Below are 21,020 nucleotides of genomic sequence, written 5' to 3'. Positions count from 1 at the left end.
CCGCCAGGAGTTCGTCAGGGACACATCACCTGCCTCCGCGTTCTTGCCTCCAGGAGTGGGAGGAGGAAGGGAACACGGCGTGGCGGATCTTCCGTGAGCACCTTCTGTTTACTGACTCGACCGTGGGGCGTGAGCAGCAGGAACGCGAGTGGGTCGGGGGCTCAGGGAGAACATAGGATGGCTCCCCTGGACGGGCCGCGAGCGCCCCCGGCGTCCCCAGCACCACCTCGGGGCCAGGGACTGCAGCGGGTCGCGCGCTCAGAGTTTCATTTCCCCGCGGAGGTAACTGAGGCCCCGAGAGCCTCCAGGCCGGGGTGCCACCGCCCCAGGTTTGGCAGTCCGGGACGCACCCCGCCCCTGCAGTGCCCGCCCCCGAGGCCCGCTCCTCGCAGGCCCCGCCCCCGGAGGCCCGCCCCCGGAGCCCCCGCCCCCAAGCCCCTAACTGGCCTCGCGCGGCGCGGACCCGGCGACAGGTGGAGCGCAGCCGAGCCGTGCCCTGCTCCCTGCTCCACGCGCGCTCCCTGCCCACCATGGGCAACAGCGCGGGTCGCAGCGACTTCGAGTGGGTCTACACCGACCAGCCGCACACGCAGCGCCGGAAGGAGATGCTGGGTGAGCGCCGCCCGAGGCCCCTGGGCACTCCCTACCCCTGCTCCGGGGAGGTGGGAGCGGCTCCCCTCCGCCGGCGTCCCCGGCCCGCGTCCTCTCGCGTTCCCCCGCCCTGTCTCTGCCTCCGTGTTGGGACCCGGGACACGGGGACCCGTGCGCCGGGGAGCACGTCTCAGCTGCTGCGTCCCGGTGGGGACCCGGGCGCAGACCCGGGCGCAAACCTGGGGCTCCCGGGCGCGGGACGCGGCGGCCCAGGGGTTGGCCACAGGGATCAGCTACGGGGGATGCGCTGTCCCCGCCCGGGGAAGCTCCCGGTCACTCCCGCGGCCGCCGAGAGGGCGCCACGCCCACCCCAAACCGAGAGTAGACAGAATGGGACCCCGATGGAAGCAAATGCTGAGCCAGAGATTCAGCTGCTTTAAAAGCCAGAGCTTGGACAGAGGATCCCGCCCATCCTGTCCTGGGTCTTGTGGCTGAACGCGCGGTGGCCGCCCCTCTCTCGTCTAGTGTCCCACCAGGCCATTTTCACCCACTTGCTCATCCTGCGGGTTCGCGTGCCAGCGCCTTCCTCTGGACCCGGCATTCAGGGTTAAAGGGCCCACACCTCCAAAACAGCTTTTATGAGATGCCTCGGAAGGCTCCCACAGTGCCGGGCGGCGTCCGCGGGCGGACATGCTGCTGCCTCCCTCCCACACCCGTTGGCAGCACTTCTGTCTTTGCCAGTGAGGCTGAGAAGGCAGTCGTATTCGCTGTGCGTTTCAAGTACCTTTATTTAATAACCGGTTTTCGTGTTTCACTGGCCAGCGTGGCTTCTTTTTCTCGGGTTGGTCTTTTGCTTGTTGATAGAGCTCTTGGAATCGCAGGCTTTTAACCCCGGGTCTTACATGTTGCGACGCATTTTCTCCTTTGCAGTTTGTCTTGTGCGGTCACAGGAGCTGTTCTCTGAATGCGTTGGAAGGGATTCGTTTTTGTCTTTAGTGTTTGTCCTTGGGTGTCTCCTCACCCCACCCCAAGGCTATGGAAATATGCACCCTATCACTTTTTAAAATTGTTACTGATTTTTACAGAGAGAGAAAGGAAAGGAGAGCGAGCGAGAGAGAAACATTGATTTGTTGTTCCACTTATTCATGCATTCATTGGTTGCTTCTTGTATGTGCCCTGACCAGGGATCGAACCAGCAACCTTGGCCTATGGGGACGACGCTCTAACCAACTGAGCTACCTGGCCAGGGTGAATGCTCCCCGCTACTTTAAGCCTTCCAGGCACTGGGCATGTAGAGCGGTTCGTGTGTGACTGCCCTGCTCTAGCGGCAGACCCCTGGGTGGGTTTGTGACTTGGTGTTTCTCCTGTGAGGTGAGCCATAGTCCAGCACTGTTGGTGGTCTCAGCGGTGGCAGCGTGGTCCCCTGCGCCTGTGAACTTCCTGGGGGTGGCTGGGAGGGCCTTGGTGATCATCTGGTCCTCCCTCCCACCAGCGCCCACCTGAGAGCTGGGGCTGCTGCCCCTCAGGAGGCCCAAGGCAAGGCTGCGTTCCTGTCCCACCCCCCGGCTCCCCCGCTTCCCCCCACCTTCCCTTACAAGACTCGCTGGGCACCTGGTCCAAGTGGAGAAGGCCGGGGGAGGGATGGTGACGTCTGTAAAGCAGGCACCTTCATCCTTGCCTGGCGGAGTGGGTATGGGGAGGAAAGGAGGTCTTGGATGGGAAGTGCTCCGCGTGGTCCCCAGCACTCCAGGTCACCGAGGAGGAACTCTCTAAAGAGAGGAGCCACGGGCCCTGGCACCAGTCCTGGGCGCTTGCTGGACAGGTGACCAGCAAGGCTGGAGGACTCGGAGCGGGAGGCATCCTGGCCAGGCCAGGGACGACACAAGTTCTCAAGGGCTGGTTCTCCAGGGAGCCTTGATCATTTCCACTCGCACTGCGTGCTGTGGGGTCCTCCCTTTGCATCTAGTTTGAAGCCAAGGAACTGGGACTGTGCCATTCTCCCTCCCCCCCTGGCACTTGCTATTCCTCTGCCTGAATGTCCGCCCCTGCTCTGTTCCACCTCCTGCAGGAAGTCCCCCTGGCTTTTCTCGTGGCCCGGGGCCGGGTGAGGGAGCTCCGTGGCTTCAGGCCATGGGCCCTTGTCTCTTTGGGGCAGTCTGCAGGGGTCTAGGGCATGGCTGTGCAGTGATCTCCTGGCAAGGACTCAACACGCACTCGCTAGCCATGTGACCTCAGGCAAGCCAATAAACAGGTGAGGAAATTGAGGCTTATTGGCGTTAAAAGGGATCCGCGGTAATGTTGCCTAACAGAGTTGTTGTGCAGGTGAAATGGAGGGAATGTTAAGTAACCTTCACGACAGCTGTTACCTCCTGTGGTCAGGCCCGTGTTTTCCCCCGGGACAGGGACCACCTGTGGCATTTCCAGCTGGAGAGATGGCTTATGGGTAACTGCCAGCCAGCATCTCTTTACAGAAGAGGCAGCGGCATGAGGTTCAGAGAGGGGAAGCGGCTTGCCTACGGCCGCACAGCTTGGAGGTCACAGAGGCCAGGCTGGTGTTCAGGCAGTCTGCTGCTCAGGATGTGCTGCGGCCCTGCCCAGCATCTGCTGTGTCCCACCCAGGTGTCTGCTGTGCCCGTGCCAAGCTGACAGGGCAAATGGACGCTCAATAAAGATCCTAATCTCAGAGTCAGGACCCAGAAGGTCATGGCACAGAGCTGCTGAGTGCTCTTCTGGCAGGACCAAAATCCACCTGCAGCTCCTGCCCGCCTGCCTGGGTGGGGGCCTGCTCCCAGGGCCCGGTGTCCTAGCAAAAGGGGATCCCACGGCAGCCCCTCGGAGCCCCGTGTCCCAGCCCCGCGGGGCCGAGGCTTCCTGTACTGGGAGGGCAGAGCAGAGCCAGCGGGAGTCTGCCTGCTTGAGATCAGAACCCAAGCCAGGTGTGGCCATGGAATAAAAGGCAGGCTTTGGATTTGTCTTTTCAAAAACAAATAGCTTTGTGATTTTGTTTTTGTTCTTGACTTACAAAAATAGGGCACAGGAATAGTGCAAAGAAGTTCAAATAATCAAAGGAAAACAAGGAAGTAAGACTGTTGGCACTGGTTGGATTATTTGCTCAGGAAAGAACTTGGCTGGGGATGTCTCGGCGGCAAAGCGGTGAGATCCAGACCAGACCTGGCTGAGCCCTTGGCTCCGCTCTCTGGGGATGTGTGGACGGTTCTCAGCCAACCACAGAGATGTGGCTGCCGGGGGAGAGCAGGTTGGTCACAGGGCCATTCTCTCGCGCCTCTGTCCCTGCTGCAGTCAGCACACAGACCCTGCCCCCTCTTCCAGGCAGGCTGCAGGCGATGCCTAGTCTGTGCCCACCCAGCCCCGAGATTCCACAGAAGAGAGGGGGTGCCTCCTTCCCCTCCTGCTCGGAGAAGCACGACCTCCCCTGGAGCCAGCTAATCTCTGGCTCAAGCTGTGGGCCCTGTGATTGGTCGGTGAGCTGTGATGGGCATGGGGAGGGCAGAGAGAAGCAGCTGGCCAAGGAGAGGAAGGGGACCTGGATCCTAAGCTGGGTGAGGAGGCGGGAAGGGGTGCTGTGGGTCTGGCCCACAGCAGCACAGAGAATAGGTGATCCTTATGGGGTTCCTCCTGGACCCTGACTGACCTGGTTATGTCCTCTCTGCTCAGACCCTCCAAGAGCCTCCCTGCTGGAATCCCCACCTCTGCCTGGGCCCGAGTGGCACACCCAGGCCCTGGCCCGGCCCCGTCTTCCTTTTTGCTCTCTAGCCACGTTGTGGAATGCACCCTGTCTTCTGCCAAATGCTGTTCTCTCTGCCTGGATTCTTTCCCTCTACCGAACTCCTATGCATCCTTCAGGTTTCAGCCTAAATGTCCCTTTTCTCTAAAACTCTCCCTAACAACACACACACACACACACACACACACACACTGTGTGCCGGTAAACGTTAAGTGATCAAGTCTCTGGAGGGAACAAGAGCCCTGATCTGTAAATATTTGTAACTATTTCTACTATGATCAATATGAAGTGATCAACATGCATCATCCCTGATCTTGGAGCTGGGAAGGGAGGAGCCTGCTGGCCCACGCCATGACCTACCTCCCCCTGCCTCCCCACTGAGCTCCTCCCTCCTGCTCCCTGCTCCTCCCACAGGGGCCCGCGCACTTTCACCTTGCGGCCTTTTCCCTGTCTTCAATCCTGCCTTGATCTGCAGGGTGATTGTTCAACTCTCTGACTTCCCAGTCACCTGTGAGCTTCCCCGAGGGCAGGGCCAGGCCCACTCCCACCTGGCACGGCCTGGTGCGGCCCTGGCTTCCCAGAGAGCCTGAGTGAGCCCATGGAACAGCAGGCGTGATCTTGGCTCCAGCCCAGCGCTGTGAGGGGTGTCATCCTTGCAGCTGGTGGTTGGGAGGCACCCCGTTTTTAAAAAATACATATTTTTATTGATCTCAGAGAGGAAGGGAGAGGGAGAGAGAGATAGAAACATCGATGATGAGAGAGAATCATTGATTCGGCTGCCTCCTGCATGCCCCCCACTGGGGACCGGGCCCTCAACCCGGGCACGTGCCCCTGACTGGAATCGAACCCAGGACCCTTCAGTCCGAAGGCCGAAGCTCTATCCACTGAGCCAAGCCGGCTAGGGCGGCACCCCGTTTTAAGTGGCATTTCTCAGCTGCTTAGTGAGGCTGAGCTTTCACGGCTTTCTTTTGTGAATGTCCTGTCACGCCCTTGGTTCCCTTTCCATCAAAGTTGTCCTTTTTCTTGATTTCTGAGTGTTGTTTTTTTACATATATTTTTATTGATTTCAGAGAGGAAGAGAGAGAGAGAAACATCAATGATGAGAGGGAATGCTTGATCGGTTGCCTCCTGCACGTTGGACTGAGCCCGCAACCCAGGCCTATGCCCCTGACCAGAATCGAACCTGGGACCCTGGCGTCCCCAGCCAATGCTCTGTCCACTGAGCCAAACTCTTAGGGCCTGAGTGTTGTTTTTCACTCGGTCTTACGGTGGCCCTGTGCTGGCCAGGTGACACCTACCTCCCCTGGCGGCCCTGGGTCTTCTCACAGGAGCATGTCTTCTGTCCTCTCTTTTCTGCCTCCGACATTTGCACATTTTATGCACAGCAGGGCCCTGGGAACTGGTTGCTTGCCCACTGTTACCCAGCGAGTTAGAGGTGGGACCGAGCCACTGTCTGTCCTCGGTCCCTGACACATGACTCCTGGCAGGTGCCAAATCTCGTGTCCCCTTCCAGCCTCTATGTAGATGGGTGTGTGCCCCCTCCCCCGTCCCCCTGCCTTCCTTGATTTGTACCAGCTTTTGTGAGGTATGATTTACATACTGTAACATTGACTCATTTAAAGGCACAGTCCAATGGTTTTTAGTCATTCAACTTAGAGTGTCTCTGTTACCTGAAAAAGATGCCTTAGGACCGCTCCCGGTCACTCCACAGCCCCACCCCATGTTCTCAAACCCAAACCCCTTTGTCTAAGTCCTCATCCAGGAGTGAGGATATTTTCCCCATTGATTTTTAGAGAGAGTGGGAGGGAGGAGAGAGAGAAACATCAGTGGTCTGCCTCCCACTCGCTCCGTGACCAGGCTGGGGATTGAACCTGTGTATGAGGTACGTGCCCTTGACCTGGGCCCCTGGCTGGGCTGACACTGAGCAAACCATCCAGGGCTCCAAATCCTTTTAAAATTTTTAAAAAATTATTGACTTAGAAAGAGAGAGAGGGAGAGAGAGGGAGAGAGAGAGAGAGAGAGAGAGAGAGAGAGAGAGAGAGAGAGAGAGGTGAGAGAGAGCACCAGCGCCCCGTGCACACATGAAAAACACCGATCCATTGCTCTACCCCTCCAAGCATTCATTGGTTCATTCCCGCACACATCCCAACTGGGACCGAACCTGCAACCCTGGCACATAGGGACGATGCTCTAACCACTAAGAAACACCAGTCAGGGCCAAATTCTTTTAAAGAAATATTCACTTTTTATTGAATTTTAGAGCGAGAGGAAGGGGGGGGGGAGAGAGAGAGAGAGAGAGAGAGAGAGAGAGAGAGAGAGAGAAACACTGATGAGAGAGAAACATCAACATCGATTGCCTGCCTCCTGCACGCCCCGACCGGGGATCGAGCCTGAAACCTGGGCATGTGTCCTGACCAGGAATTGAACCCTGGCACATCGGGTGGACACTCAACCACTGAGCCACACCTGTGGGGCTAAATCCAAATTCTTTCTCCTTTGAGTGCAGCTGGCACGTCCCTGGGCTCTGTGTGTGTGCCTCCTTCTCCTGGCACATTCTAATGGGGCACACTGCCCATGCCCTGGCACCCCACCCCGCTCAGCCTGGGAACCCCTCCATCTCTGTGATCTGGGGCCTGGCTGCCACGGACCTTCAGCAAATATTTGTCAACGAGCAAAAAGCAGGTTTAACAAGAGGCAGGTGAGGAGGCGAACCGTGACTGCTGAAGGCCCTTTGGGCCACTTTCCACCTTTTCTCCGTCGAACCGGGTCCCAGAGAGCCTCCCACGCCGACCAGACGGGGCGAGGCTGGCCTTTTGGCCCCCAAGCGGAAAAGGCGGGAGGCCGAGCTGGGAGCTGGCGCACCAGGTGCCAGGGCCCGTGCCGCGAGGAAGCAGGCTGGGACGTGGGATTAGGCGGGCTTTGGCGCCTTTGTCAGGAGAGGCTGTCGGAGGTCCGGTTACTGGGCTGCGGGTGGGGACAGTGCGGGAAGGCGCGGGCTCCTGGTGCCCCGTGCGCAGCGGCTTGTGGGGCTCGGATGCAGGTGGCAGCAGAAGCTGGCTCTGCGATGGAACATTCGAGACTTGGGTGGTCACAGGAGACTGGCAGCAGTGGTGTTTGGCGGCCCTGGGGGTGGAGCCGTCCCAGGTCCCAGCCGGTTGGGCCTGGTGTGTGACAGGTCCAGGTGAGAGAGGGGAGGAGCCCCTGTGCTCCTGGGAGCCCCGCTGGAGACCAGGGGGGTGTGACTTCATCGCCATCTGGACCCCAGGGAGGAGCGGGGGCCTGTGCTGAGGGCAGGAGCCTGGTGCCCGCCTGGGGACCCCGCTGTCTGCGGGGTGCGGGCCCAGCGCCTCCCCTGCCCGGCTGCGGCGTCTGCCATCTTCCCTCCGCTTGGCTGGCCCAGCAGAAGCAGCCAGGAGAGGTTCCGGGAGTAACCGTGGGTCCACAGCTGAGACTGGTGTGGGGTTAGGGTCAGGCTGCCCTCCCAGCAGGCTGTCCTGCTCTGCTCTCTGGGTCCTGATGACCCAGCCTGTCATGTATGTAAATATGTAAATATATGTAATGCATGTAAGTGCACACACCTGCTGGAGCCCTGCTCTCCAGCCCCTGAGCACCTGCCGCCTCCTCACCCCGCGGTGGCCATGGGCCCCCAGCCCCGGGGCAGAACCTACCTCCATGGGCCCCCAGCCCCAGGGCAGACCCTACCTCCATGGGCCCCCAGCCCCGGGGCAGACCCTACCTCCATGGGCCCCCATTCCCAGGGCAGACCCTACCTCCATGGGCCCCCAGCCCCAGGGCAGACCCTACCTCCATGGGCCCCCATTCCCAGGGCTGTCAGAGTGGGCACCCTGGTGAGGAAGCAGCCCAGAGAGGGACAGGGCCTTGCCCAAGGGCACCCGGCCCGGGCCTGAGCCGGACTGCAGTGCGGCTCTCCTGAGCCGGGACCCGGATTCTCTGGGCGCTTTGCCTGAGGCCGCCCAGCTCCTCTGGGGGCTGAGGTTCATTCCACCCTCCAGAGGGGCCCCTGGAAACTAGGCAGGCGCTTCACTGCTGGTGGAGCCTGTTTCCTCCGCTCTGTGGTGGCGGTGGTCCCCTCCTGGGCATGTGTGTGTCTGGGTGGGTGTGTGTCAGATGCCGGGCATGCAGCCCCTGCTGGTCTCTGCGTCCAGGCCTGGTCCTGCTGCATCCTGCAGGCCTGGACTCGGGGGTCCCGAGGTCACGTCTGGCTCTGACCGTCTCCGGGCCTCCCTGGGTCTCAGAGCCCCTTTCTGTGCTGTGCCTGGACAGTGTGACTTCTAGCAGTGCTGTCACTCATGGCCGGCGGCTCTGGCCGGGCCGCTGCCCGGAGCCGTAGGCACGGGCGTGTTGTCTCTGGTTCGAAGTGGCCATCCACGCTTGCTCTGGCTCTGCTGGAGGCATCCAGGTCCTAGCCCCACTGCTGGTCCGTGGAGCAGGAGGCCTGAGCGGGCAGGGTCCCCCAGGTCAGCTGAGGTCCCACGGGGGCAGAGCCTGACCAGGGCTCCTCCTGGAGTGACTGGGGGTACAGTTCTGGTTCTCTCCCCCTCCCCACTCACACCCCCGCTCCTCTCTGTCTTCCCTGATCCCCCGGAAGAGGCCCTCCTGTTGGGCCAGCACTGCTTACTTTGTCCGTGACCCCTCCCTGGCGTCCTGCCCCTCCGTGCCCGCACACGCCCCGCACCACCTCACCTCTCGGCCATCTCAACCCTGGCTGTGCCGAAATGGCTTCTGCTGAGGCTCCCGTGACCTTGCCAAGTTCAAGGGGCCCCCGTCTTGTCTTCCTGTCGGTGACTCTCCCTGACCTCCCCCAGCTGACACCCTAACCAGGGGTGGGCAAACTTTTTGACTCGAGGGCCACAATGGGTTCTTAAACTGGACCGGAGGGCCGGAACAAAAGCATGGATGGAGTGTTTGTGTGAACTAATAGAAATTCAAAGTAAAGGAGCGGAGGGGAGAGCAAGAGAACCCTCCGCTCTTTCGGCTCCACGGGCCGGATAGAACAGCCGAACGGGCCGAATCTGGCCCGCGGGCCGTAGTTTGCCCACGGCTGCCCTAAGCCCATGGCTCCAGTTGCCCCAAGTCCTGCCCTGCCCAGTGACCTCAGCCTTGGGTCTGTGTGGCTGGTGATCCTCAGAGCAGCTCCCCAGGGAGGTCCCCCAGGCCTCCCACCTCGTCAGGGAGCCGGAAGCTCTGGAATTGAAAAGGTTCGATATTTGTTTCCCTTGAGTGAGGATTGAGCTTCCATCTGGCAGGTGTGGGTGAAGGGATGGGGAGGTGGGGTGGGGAGCCAGCGGGCCCCTGGTCACAGGGCTGTTAGGACGGTCCAGAGGAGCCCTAGTCCTGGGGGGGCCTTCTGGGGCTCCACTGGAGGCCTCCCAGCCTCACTGCCCAGCACGATGGGTGCCAGCCCCCGCTCTGAGCCCGCCCCGCCCCCATGCTTGTAGCCAAGGCGCCCGGGACCAGGCTGTAGGCCTCAGTGCCTGCTCTGCATGGCTCCCCTGAGGGCTGTGCTGGGCCTGCGGACTTGTGGGGGCTCCTCCCTGCTCTGTGGGGGAAGGTGCTCTCAGGCCCAGAGAGGTGATCTGGGGCTTACAATCTTGGGGGTCGCCCCTCAGCTGCCTGCCAGCATCCAGCTGCCTCACCCCTCGGCCCAACATTTCTTTTTTTTTTTTTTTTTAAATATATTTTATTGATTTTTTACAGAGAGGAAGGGAGAAGGATAGAGAGTTAGAAATAACGATCAGCTGCCTCCTGCACACCCCCTACTGGGGATGTGCCTGCAACCAAGGTACATGCCCTTGACCGGAATCGAACCTGGGACCTTTCAGTCCGCAGGCCAACGCTCTATCCTCTGAGCCAAACCAGTTAGGGCTCGGCCCCACATTTCATTGCTTCCAGCAGGATGGCCAGGTCCAGGGCCCGGGAGCGGAGGTAAAAGCCAACCCAGGCCAGACTGGCCTCCCTGAGCAGCACCCACGGTCCCAAAGGTCAGAAATGGGCTGTGGGTGCTCTCAGGTCCGAGAACCGTGTTTTCTAACCACAGTCATAACAGTTCCGGGGGCTCAGGCGGGCATCAGAAGTGCTGAGCCCAAGCTGGGAGGTGAGGCGGCTGGGGGAGGGGCTGGGAACCTGGCACCCTGTGCCTGAGCTTCTACTGGGAAAGGAGGAAGGGGCACCAGGCCCACAAGGGTGGGCTGGGCAGGGGCAGGGAAGGCACCCAGGGGCCTTCTCCCACTGTCCAAGGTCACCGCTAGCAGCTCTGTGACTGCCCTTGCCTCGGAGGGGCACAGGAGTGGCCTGTGTGCTGGCCTGGGCCCTGGGGTCAGGGTCCTCTCAGCTGCCCCGGCTTGCGAGTCAGTGCTCACCTGGCGCAGGTGTGGCCTGCCCCACCCTGCTGCCCCGGGCTTGGCCTCCTTCCAAGGGGAAGCAGGGCAGGCCCACCCTGTGGAGGCTGGTGGCTGGGTTGGCTCCCAGGTGCGCCTTGGCAGTTGAGGGCCTGGCTCCCAGTTGCCCGAGGGGAGAGGCTGGTACCCTGAGGCCACGGCTGGTGAGCGGGAGGCTGGAGCCTCTGGGTCTGCGGTCCCCGCCCCGCAGCCCAGCCGGGTATGCAAAGGTTCAGGGCACTTTGCATGCAATCGCCTGGCTCCCGGCTGTGGGCAAGGGCTGTGGGCGAGGGCATTCCTGATGAGGAGGTTGCTGGCACTTCCTTCTCGCCCTGGCCCTCACGGGAAACTTGTTTCCCTGCTGGATTCCCACCCCCAAGCCCCCATCCTCCACTGGAGGCACCCATCGTCCTGGGCAACACCCTCAGAAGTATCCCGTTCTCTGTGACCCCTTTTGGGACAGGAATACGCTGGGATGAGGCCTGCCCCCTGCCCCCCTCCCAAGTGGGGTCCGCAAGTTGCCCATCTGCCTCTCCCCCCACCGCCGCCCCGCCCCGCCTGGGCCTTTTGGTCTCTCCCGCCCCACCTGGTGGGATGATGCTGGGGTGCCGAGCACCCTACGGGACCTCGGCCTTTCCTGGGCAGCCAGCTGGCCTCCCAGTGTGCAGCCACGGCCCGAGCAGCCACCGCGGGGCAGGCCCGGGAGAGCAGTTGCCCAGCCGGGTAATGCCTCAGCATGGTCCCCACCATCTCCCAGCCCTAAAGCTTCCAGGAAGGGTGACCACCTGCAGCGGGGGTCCGCGCTGTGTGCGCCTGAACCCTGCCTCGTTGGGCGCACGTGCTGACCAGCCATCGCCAAGCATGGCACAGCCTGAGTCCCTGCTCCCGCCTCGCCCTGGGCTTCCTGTGCTGCCCCGTTCATCCTGCCGGTGACCGCGTCTGTGGTTCGGAGACGGCTCCTTGGAGCTGAGGTTACCTGCTTGGAGCTGAGAAATTTTTTAAAAAGAGAAAAACAAAAACAAAGCTTAGTTGAAATGGCAAATTTTATGTTCTATATATTTTACCACAATTAATTTTAGAGAGAGAGAGAGAGAGCAAGAGAGAGAGAGAGAGAGAGAGAGAAACATCGATTTGTTGTTCCACTTATTGATGCATTCATTGGTTGCTTCTTGTATGTGCCCTGACCTGGGATCGAACCCACAGCCTTGGAGTATCGGGACAGTGCTCTACCAACTGGGCTAGCCGGCCAGGGCTTACATTCTTTTAGGTATATATTTAGGAGTGGAATTGCTGGGTCATATGGTAATTCTGTGTTTAACTTTTTTTTTTTTTTTTTTGAGGAACCATCAAGTTATTTTCCACAGCAGCTGTGCCGTTTTTGTGATCTTACCAGTTACGCCCAAACAAGGGTTCCAATTTCTCCACATTGTCGTCACCTGTTACTTTCCGCTTTTTAAATGTAGCCATCCTAGTGCGTGCGAAGCAATGTTTCATTGTGGTTTGATGTGTGTTTCCCTAGTGACTGATGACACGGAGCATCTTCCCATGTGCTCATTGGTTAGTTGCACATCCTTCACTGGTTTTTAAATCGGGTTGTTTGCCTTTTGTTGTTCAGTTGTAGGAGATCGTTGCATATTGTGGATTCAAGATCCCTGTCCAATCCTAGCTGGTTTGGCTCTCTGGAGAGCGTGTTGGCTGTGGACCAAAGGGTCCTGGGTTCCATTTCAGTCAAGGGCATGCACCTCGGTTTCAGGCTCCTCCCCGGCCCGGCCCTGGTCGGGGTGCGTGCAGGAGGCATCCAGGCGATGTGTTTCTCTCACATCGATGTTTCTCTCTGTCTTTCCTTCTCTCTTCTAGGCTCCCTAAAAATCAATGGGAAAATATCCTCAGCTGAGGATTAATAAAAAATAAAATAAAATAAAAAAGGTCCTTGTCCAGAACTGGGTTTGAAGCCACTCTGGAGGCGGCTCCCTCCCGGTGCCCAGGGACGGCTGTGGCCTCCCGTGGCTGGAGGAGTGGGCTGACTCATGCTGTCCTGGCTTGCTCACTCTTTCTCGCTGTGCTGTGGCCACTGTGCTTGGGGAGCTGACTGGGTAGTGTCGTTGGCCGGTGTCAGGGAGAGAGGTCCCAGGATCACAGGGCTCAGGCCCCAGGTGGCCCCTTCCTGCAGAGAGGGTGGCTGGGATGGGAGTGGAGGCTGGGAGTCCCGGTTCTGCCCACCCATGTCAGCTGCCGTTGGGTTGAGACCCATCAGCCACTCAGCCAGTGGCAGGCTGTCCGGAGGGCTGCGTGGAGCCACTGCTCATGCAGTTGGAGCCCACGTCGCCGCAGCTGCCAGACGAGGCCAAGGCTGGGTGGTAGGGCGGGCATGTGGGCAACTGCCTGGGGGGTTCTGTTGGCTTCCTGGGCAGAGGTGGCCTGTGATTCTAGGATTTGGGGACCCCGATACCCCCCAGCATCTCCCAGCAGATGAGGGCTGTCCTGCTGTCCGGGAGCCAGGACCTGTCCGAGGGGACAGACACACTGAGAGGCGTACCATGTCCTCGCCGTCTCATGCTGGGACACCACAGCCCACGGAGGTGGGACGAACCCATGGCCACACAACTCCGATTGGGAGCCTGAGTCTTCGCTCTGGAGCAGAATCCCTTTGCCATGTTGCTGCGTTTCTCTTTGTACACTGCCAGGGACAGGCAGCTCACCACCTCCGAAACAGCCTGGGCTACTGCTGGGTGGCTCTGACAGAAGGGGTGCCGTAGCCGGACATCCCGCCTTATCTTTAGTCACTGGAGAGACATAACTACACCTTGAAGGCTGGCGTCCCCATGCCAGATGCATCTTCTCAAGGGGGAGGCTGGGGACATGCCCTCAGGTGCCGGCTGAGCCCGGGCATCACCCTGAGACTCAGTCTCCTCATCTGGAAATGGGACACAGGCCTGGCAGGAGGGAGGAGGGCCTTGGGGCGGTTGAGCTGGGCTGTCATATCCTTCCGGACCAAGCACAGAGGGGGAGCCACTGCCTGGGTCACTGGGACGAAAGAGCTGGGCAGAACTGGGCTGGATGCAGCCTTGGCCTGGCCAGTTCCAGTTGGGGCCCAGCCTCTGCTGCTGTCCTGGGACCCTCTTCATGGGACAGCCTGGGAGGGTGAGCCTGAGGCTGCCCACTGCTCAGGAGGGTGGACACTGCCTGTCCCGAGGGGGCCCTGGGACAAGCCCCACCTTTATCGCCTCAGTTCCCCTCTCTGTGCATCGTGGTGCTGAGTGCTCACCTGCTGTGCCCTAGGAGGCGGGACGGAACACACCTGGTGGACGTCTGTCACCCTGTCCGTCCCCGTCCCTGGACGTAGCACCCTCCCCGGCCTGGCCCTGCCGGCCCCTCCTGCCCGGCAGCTGCAGAGGTTTCTAGAACACACGGCTGTCTTGATAGAGGGTACTCCCCCCACATCCCTTTCCCCCTGTTCCTGCAGGGTTTGCTGCTGCTGGGCCGGGAAGGTCAACTCTCATTGTTTTTTCCTTTTCTGAGAAATGGAACAGAAAATACGAAAGATACTATAACAAACACCCACCCTCCAAAATAAACACATTCAACATTTTATGGTGCTTCCTTCAGATCTTGTTTTAAGAACTGAAACACTTGAGAGCAAGCCAGAGCCCTCCCCTCCAGGTGCCCCTCCCCTAGCCGCTGCCCCTCCCGGTTCCTGATATGCCTAGTCCACCTGGTCACAAGCCGCTGCACCTGCTGTACCGCGTGTGCGGGTCACGGGCACAGCCAGCGGCTCCTGGCTCTGCAGCCGCTTTGATTTCTGACCACATTTCTGTGACCTGTGGTGACACCCGCTCTTTATTTAGGTTGATGGCAAAGCCCTCCCTACCCCCGGGAAGTCTCCCCAGTGCCCCCAGGTGCTGGGGAGGAGGCAGGTCTGACTGACTGGGCGCCCACAGGCCTGGCTGGTCCTAGGTCCAGAATCACACGCAGGGCAAGGTCTTAGCATGATCCTCGAGGGCGAATTATCCCGTGTCACTGCCCAGGGGCTTAGTGGATGATGGAGGAGGACCAGAGGGAAGCCAGTGGGACAAATGGAATGAAGGGAGGGAAGGAGGGAGGAAGGGAGAGTGGGCATATGGCTGGGGGCCCATGCAGCCGCGCCCCCCTCACCACCTTCTCTCCTGGCCCTACCTGCAGCCAAGTACCCGGCCATCAAGGCCCTGATGCGGCCGGACCCTCATCTCAAGTGGACGGTGCTGGGGCTGGTGCTGGTGCAGCTGCTGGCCTGCTGGCTGGCGCAGGGGCTGGCGTGGCGCTGGCTGCTCTTCTGGGCCTACGCCTTCGGCGGCTGCGTGAACCACTCGCTGACGCTGGCCATCCACGACATCTCGCACAACACGGCCTTTGGCACGGGCCGTGCCGCCCACAACCGCTGGTTCGCCATCTTCGCCAACCTGCCCGTGGGCGTGCCCTATGCCGCCTCCTTCAAGAAGTACCACGTGGACCACCACCGCTACCTGGGCGGCGACGGGCTGGATGTGGACGTGCCCACGCGCCTGGAGGGCTGGCTCTTCTGCACGCCGGCCCGGAAGCTGCTCTGGCTGGTGCTGCAGCCCCTGTTCTACTCCCTGCGGCCGCTCTGCGTGAACCCCAAGGCCCTGACGCGCATGGAGGTGTTCAACGCCCTGGTCCAGCTGGCGGCCGACGCGACCATCTTCGCCCTCTGGGGGCTCAAGCCCGTGGTCTACCTGCTGGCCAGCACCCTGCTGGGCCTGGGCCTGCACCCCATCTCCGGCCACTTCGTGGCTGAGCACTACATGTTCCTCAAGGGCCATGAGACCTACTCTTACTATGGGCCCCTCAACTGGATCACCTTCAACGTGGGCTACCACATGGAGCACCATGACTTCCCCAGCATCCCCGGCTGCAACCTGCCCCTGGTAGGTGGCCGCGTGGGCAGGGGCGCAGCGGTGAGGGGTGCACGGGGTCTAAGGAGGCGGGAGATGTGGCGGGGTGGCCCTGGGGCCTGGCTCTGACCTCCTTTTCCTTTCATGCTGATCATGGAGCGGCCACATTCTCAGTTGTGGTCTCAGGGCAAAGGGAGAGCCGCACAGGGGCGGGGCGTGGCCTGGAGAGTGACAAGGCGAATCCAGGCAGGGCAGGGGCTCGGGGCGCATTTACAGTTTAGACGGCTTAGTGTAATGCGAACCTGACTGAGCCCAGCTATGGCATGCACTGGCTGTGCATCCCTGGGCAAACGGCTTTCTAGAGGCCCCACATGGCAGGGAGGACAGGGAGGGTTTTGTGACCCAAGGGGCTTGGCCTGAGTTGGTGCAGAGTGGCAGCGTCTGGGCGGGTGGCTCTGCCTTGGGAGGCCTGGGATGGAGAATTTCTGAAGGAGGCGGGAGGGCAGGGTGGGGAGGAGGAGTTCAGTCTGGTGTGGGTGGGATAGAAAGAGCTGAGGTGCCCCTCGGGGCAGGAGAGGGGGCAGTGGGGTTTTCTGTGTGTGCCTGGGTGTGCACATGCCTTTGGGGGTTTGCATGTGTGCCTATGAGTGTGCCCGGTGTGTACATGAATGTGTGCGTATGGTTATGTGTGAGCATTTGTCTGGGTGTGCAGGCATTTGCACCCTGGCCTGTGTGACCGAGTCTGACAGCCTGTGTGTGCAGCCCTCCCTCCCCACCCCTCCTTCCCTGCCCTCCCCCTCCCGTCCTGCTGAAGGCACTGAGGTCCGACCCTGGGCTGAGCACCACCTCACTTAAGCCTCACCACAAGCCGATTTGGCAGGTGCCCGCCTTACCCATTACCCCCATTTCACAGATGAGAAGGTAAAGGTGAGAGGGGAGGTGCCTGTTGCAGGAAGCAGCAGAGCCAGAACCTAGACTCGGGTGGTCGCGAGTGTCTTTACTTCCGGGCAAAGTGAACGGCCCCCTGCTTGCGCCCGTGCAGGTCACCTCGTCTCCCTGAGCCCGTCTGCAGCTCTAACGCAGGCCCTGAGCACTGATGTGCCCGGCGTGCCCTCCATGGGGGCGGCGGTGCTGCTGCTGCTGCAGGTGCTGAGGCGGGGAGCACTTCCCGGAGGAGGCAGCTGAGGGTGTCGTGTGCAGGCAGGGGCGAGGCGCTGAAGAGGAGAAGGGTGCAAGATAGGCATTTGGGAAATAAGTACTGAGGTTGAGAGGAGGGCGATGGGGGCGGGTGTTGTGGGAGCTGAGGCCAGAGGGTTGGCAGGCTGGGGAGGGCACTGGACGGGTGAGGAGCATGAATGACCAGGCCAGGCTGTGCCTGGGAACTGGGCAGGTGCTTGAGGAAAGACAGCCCGGCCGCCCTGGCTCCTGGATCAGAAACTCCAGCTGGCTCCAGGGACAGGTGCATTTGAACCTGGGCAGGGGGCTGAGACTGTGCCCGGGGCTAACGGCCAGCACCGGCCAGCCTCCTGCCGGGCTGAGCTGGACACAGGCACCCTAGGGATGACAGGGTGTGTGTCATTGTGTACACGCTCACGTGTCTGTGTACATGCTCACGTGTTTGTGTACACACGCCTGTGTGTACATGCTCACGTGCACTGCACATGTGTGGCAGAGGCGTGTCTGTGCCAAGGCCTGGCCTCTGACCCCCACCTCCCCGCAGGTGCGGAAGATCGCGCCCGAGTACTACGACCATCTGCCGCAGCACCACTCGTGGGTGAAGGTACTCTGGGACTTTGTGTTCGATGACTCCTTGGGGCCCTACGCCAGGGTGAAGCGGGTGTGCAAGCTGGCAGGGGACGGCCTGTGAGCTGGGCCGCTGGCGCCGGCCCGTCGCTGCGGAGCTGGTGGTCCTTGCCTTCAGCCTGGTGCTCAGAACTTGGCTGCCTTTGGTCCTGGACCCCTGGGCTGCTGCTTGTCCCTGGGTTCCGGTACCATGCCGGGACAGCGGACCCAGGCTCTGCACGTGGACTCGCTGCTGCCTCAGGCCAGGCCGCCCTTTTTGGGCCTCCCTGCCTCCTACGCTGTGTGCGCAGCCTCCACGGGGCTGATGTGTCTGGTGTGCCCCTGCCCTAAATTAAACCAGCGTTTCTTTCCACATCCACGGCATGCTTTTGAGGCGTCTCGGCCCCAGCCTGGGCCTGAGAATGAGGTCCCTGGCTGCCTGGAGGTGGTCCCCACCTGCTCCCGCCCCTGGGGCTGCTGCTCCCACACTTGGGTGCTTAGGCAGCATTTCCTGAGGGCCCTGCCTTTGTGGGGGGCAGCCTTTGGGGGTGTAGGCAGCAGAAGGCCCCACACGCCTGCCAAGTCCATGTGCCCCGAAGCCCTCCCTCACATTCACCCTGCTGGGTGCTGCAGCCATGGTCTCCCCTCGGTCCATGTCATCTGCTCCACCCCCTGCTCAATCCAGCACCCTCGTGGGAAGCCTTCAGAGCCTCGAGGGTTCAGGCTTCACACCATGGGGTCTGTCCCCACAACCAGCTGAGATATGGGACTTGAGATTCTCACAGCCCGGGGGCCACAGGCCAGACACATGGTGGCTGGACAGACAGGTGACCACAGTCAGAGGGAGGCGAGCGGGTGTCCCGTGTCTGTGAGGGGGACATGGCTCTGGCCTGACTTTGGTGAGGCCGATGGCACGGCTGACCTCGGGAGGCATCCTTCCTGCCCTCCCTGGGCCCCCTTCTCCCAGCCCTGAGACTGCAGGCCTCCTGGACCGGGAGGCGGGGGGAAGCAGGAGAGCAGCTGACGCGGGCCAGCACTCAGAGACCAGAGCCTCAGGGCCCACCTCCTGGCGGGCAGATCACCTCTTCCCTTCAGAGCTGAGGACACTCAGTGGGATGAGGTATGTCCAGGAAAATCGGTCCCGTCATCAGCCAGACCAGGGCCTGCCTCCCCGCTCCTCCCGTGGCCCTCGCGCGGCTGGGCCAGTGGCTGGGCACACTGCTGTGTCTGGTGGCCGTGGTCACTGGACTTCCAGGCCTGCCCACTGGCTAGGCCGAGAGGCAGACTCTCCCTGGCTGGTCTGAGAAGGGCTGGCAGGTGCTTCGGGGGTGTCCCTGCGGGGGCTCAGCAGACACCAAGCCTGGAACCAAGTGGTGGAGGGTGCAGGGGGTTCATCCTCCCAGCCCTGCTGGTCAGAACGCACGTGGACTCCCTCTGATGTTCCAGGCCAGGGTGCCACTCAAGGCCACTTCCCACTCCCCTGTGGGTGTGGCTCCCATGGCCACCCCGGGCCCCACAGGAAGTGCCTGAACTGCCTGCTCACCCTCCCATCCATCCCACGTCTGAATTCAGCCCAGCTACCCCCAAGGCCTCCATCTTGTCCTACTACTCCTGGTCACCACTGCCGGGGGGCCTTCCCCGACAAGGGGTGCCCCAGCCAGCAGCGACCAAGAGGAGGCGAGAGAGTGAGCAGAAGCCGGTGTGTGGACAGTAAGCGTTTATTACCACGTGGACACAGACACCGAGGGGCGCGGACAGACTTCACACCGTGACGCTGGGAGGAGCTGCTGGCACAGTGCGCCAGGCCCAGGTGCGAGGGGCACCCAGGAGGAACTCGGAACCACCTAATGAAGCGTGTGGTTTGGGGGTATCTTTTCTATAAACCAAAAGAAATGTACACTTAAATAGACAAATATAAAATACAAAAAAAGGCGAGTAGACCTGGTGTTTTGTGTCAGGTAGAATCTAAAAAATCCAGGAAGTGAACTTTGCCCTCATGTCAGTATTTTCTCACGGGTTAGGACTTGAAGTGAAACACATCCTAGCTTCAGTGTGCGCTCGCGTGGCCGGAGACCGGGCTGCGTTCCTCCGTCCGTCCGTCGGGGTCGTGGCTCGGGCCCTGCACATCTACGAGGTGCTGATTCCGCTCAGCTCCTGCCTGATGGCTGAGGACAGGAGGAGAGGAGAGGGAGGCTCAGGTGTGGCGGGAACCAGCCCACCTCCTCCTCTGCTGGGCCCGCCCACCCCGCCTCTGCTGGGCCCGCTGGGCCCGCCCACCCCCGGTGAGGTAGCTCCAGTGCCTCTGGTCTCCTGAGACCAGGCTCGCAGAGGTCAGAGCCCGATGAGGTCTGTGGGGCTTCCATGCACCCACAGCTGGCAGTCTTGCTAGAGGCCCGCTGGGGTGGGGGCAGTGGCTGCAGGAAGCCTTGGAGCCGGGAGGGGCAGGCAGGCACCCCCTCCTCCCACTCCCTGGCCGGAGCTCTTCCCCCAGGAGGGCAGGGATTCTGCTTCCTCTTGTCCCCACCCCCAGCACTGCCCCCAAATCTGGGCCTTTCCCTGGACCCACCCACCGCTGAGGCAGCTTCCACCTGTGCCGTGGCCCACTGCCCCACTGCCCGCTCCCTCCCACACGGGCTGCTTCCAGCCCCAGGCAGCCCCTCCTGGGGGTCGCCCAGCTATAAAGCCGAGTTAATGGTTGGCCTGTCTCCGTTCTGGCTCCAGCTCCATCTCGCTCTCTCTATTCATTAACTCCTTATCTGTCCAGCTCAGGCCTGCGGGGACCCGACAAACAGGAACCCAGTGTTCTCCGCTGGGACCAGAACAGGGTGTGGCTCCGTCACCCAGGTAGGCTCTCACCCTCACCTCCTCTCTCCCCAGAGTCCAGGCAGCCCTCTGCCACCCAGCTGTGACTTCATCCCCCGCTGGTGGGGAGCAGGTGGGGCCTGAGGCCAGCCCTGCTGAGAGCCCTGTCCTTCCCTCTGGCTCCAGATCTGAGCCGCTGTATCAAAGGCTCAGTGGGGGCCCGGGCGGGTGTGACTCACGGTGGCCAGGCCCTGCCCTCTGGAACCAGGATCTTTAGGGAATGCCACCACCTGCTCCCCCAGCCCAGGCCAAGCAGCTGGGAGCTGGGTCAGGGTCATACAATGGCTCTGCTTCCTGGGAGGTGTGTACACTTAGCAAGTCCCTTCACTTGTCTGAGCCTCAGTTTGCTTGACTAGAGAATGGGGAGGGCCTGTGGGCTGTTTGGGGGAGAATGAAACCGCCCAAGTACAAAGCCAAAGGCCTCGGGGTCCTGGATGCCTCCTGGCTGGGCCGCGCTGGGTCCGCCCTGTGTGGCTCTGGTGGCGGCGGCTCTGCCCTCCCTCAGGACCAGGGTGAGCCCGACTCACCGTCGATTATCTCCTCCTTCACTTTGTGGAGCTCTCGGACCACCTCCTCCAGGATCTCCTGTGGGAGCAGAGCCTCAGAGGCAGGGATGGGAAGCCGGCCTTGCAGGGGTGAGGTGTTGGAAGGGTGGGGGTGTCCTGGGCCTCCCTCTGGAGCCACAGCCCCTACATCACCTTCACCCACACCCTGGAGCTGGGGGGAGGATGGTGTGCCCGGGGATGGGACACC

The 21,020-nt window shown here is 61.2% G+C and overlaps 2 protein-coding genes across 5 annotated transcripts in view; one reads left to right on the top strand and one right to left on the bottom strand.

The window, feature by feature from the left end:
• Window positions 1-474: 474 nt before the first annotated feature.
• Window positions 475-19,114, top strand: DEGS2 (delta 4-desaturase, sphingolipid 2). The gene is made up of 3 exons (XM_080644634.1): window positions 475-612; window positions 14,914-15,656; window positions 17,344-19,114. The coding sequence occupies exons 1-3, from the start codon at window positions 531-533 to the stop codon at window positions 17,488-17,490; spliced, it is 972 nt and encodes a 323-aa protein (XP_080500760.1). The 5' UTR covers window positions 475-530; the 3' UTR covers window positions 17,491-19,114.
• EVL (Enah/Vasp-like) overlaps window positions 19,110-21,020 on the bottom strand; it is a 112,996-nt gene continuing 111,085 nt past the window's right edge. For all 4 annotated transcript variants that reach the window (XM_080644599.1, XM_080644597.1, XM_080644598.1 and 1 more), the window contains 2 exons: window positions 20,795-20,852; window positions 19,110-19,570 (listed from right to left, as the gene is read on the bottom strand). In XM_080644599.1, the coding sequence (XP_080500725.1) occupies window positions 19,533-19,570; window positions 20,795-20,852 (96 nt within the window). In that variant the 3' untranslated portion in view covers window positions 19,110-19,532. The remainder of the gene's footprint in view (window positions 19,571-20,794; window positions 20,853-21,020) is intronic.

This window comes from Plecotus auritus (genome assembly GCF_963455305.1).
Source record: "Plecotus auritus genome assembly, chromosome: 1".
In the NCBI taxonomy this organism is placed as follows: domain Eukaryota; kingdom Metazoa; phylum Chordata; class Mammalia; order Chiroptera; family Vespertilionidae; genus Plecotus; species Plecotus auritus.
This window is presented reverse-complemented; position numbering and strand designations above follow the sequence as displayed.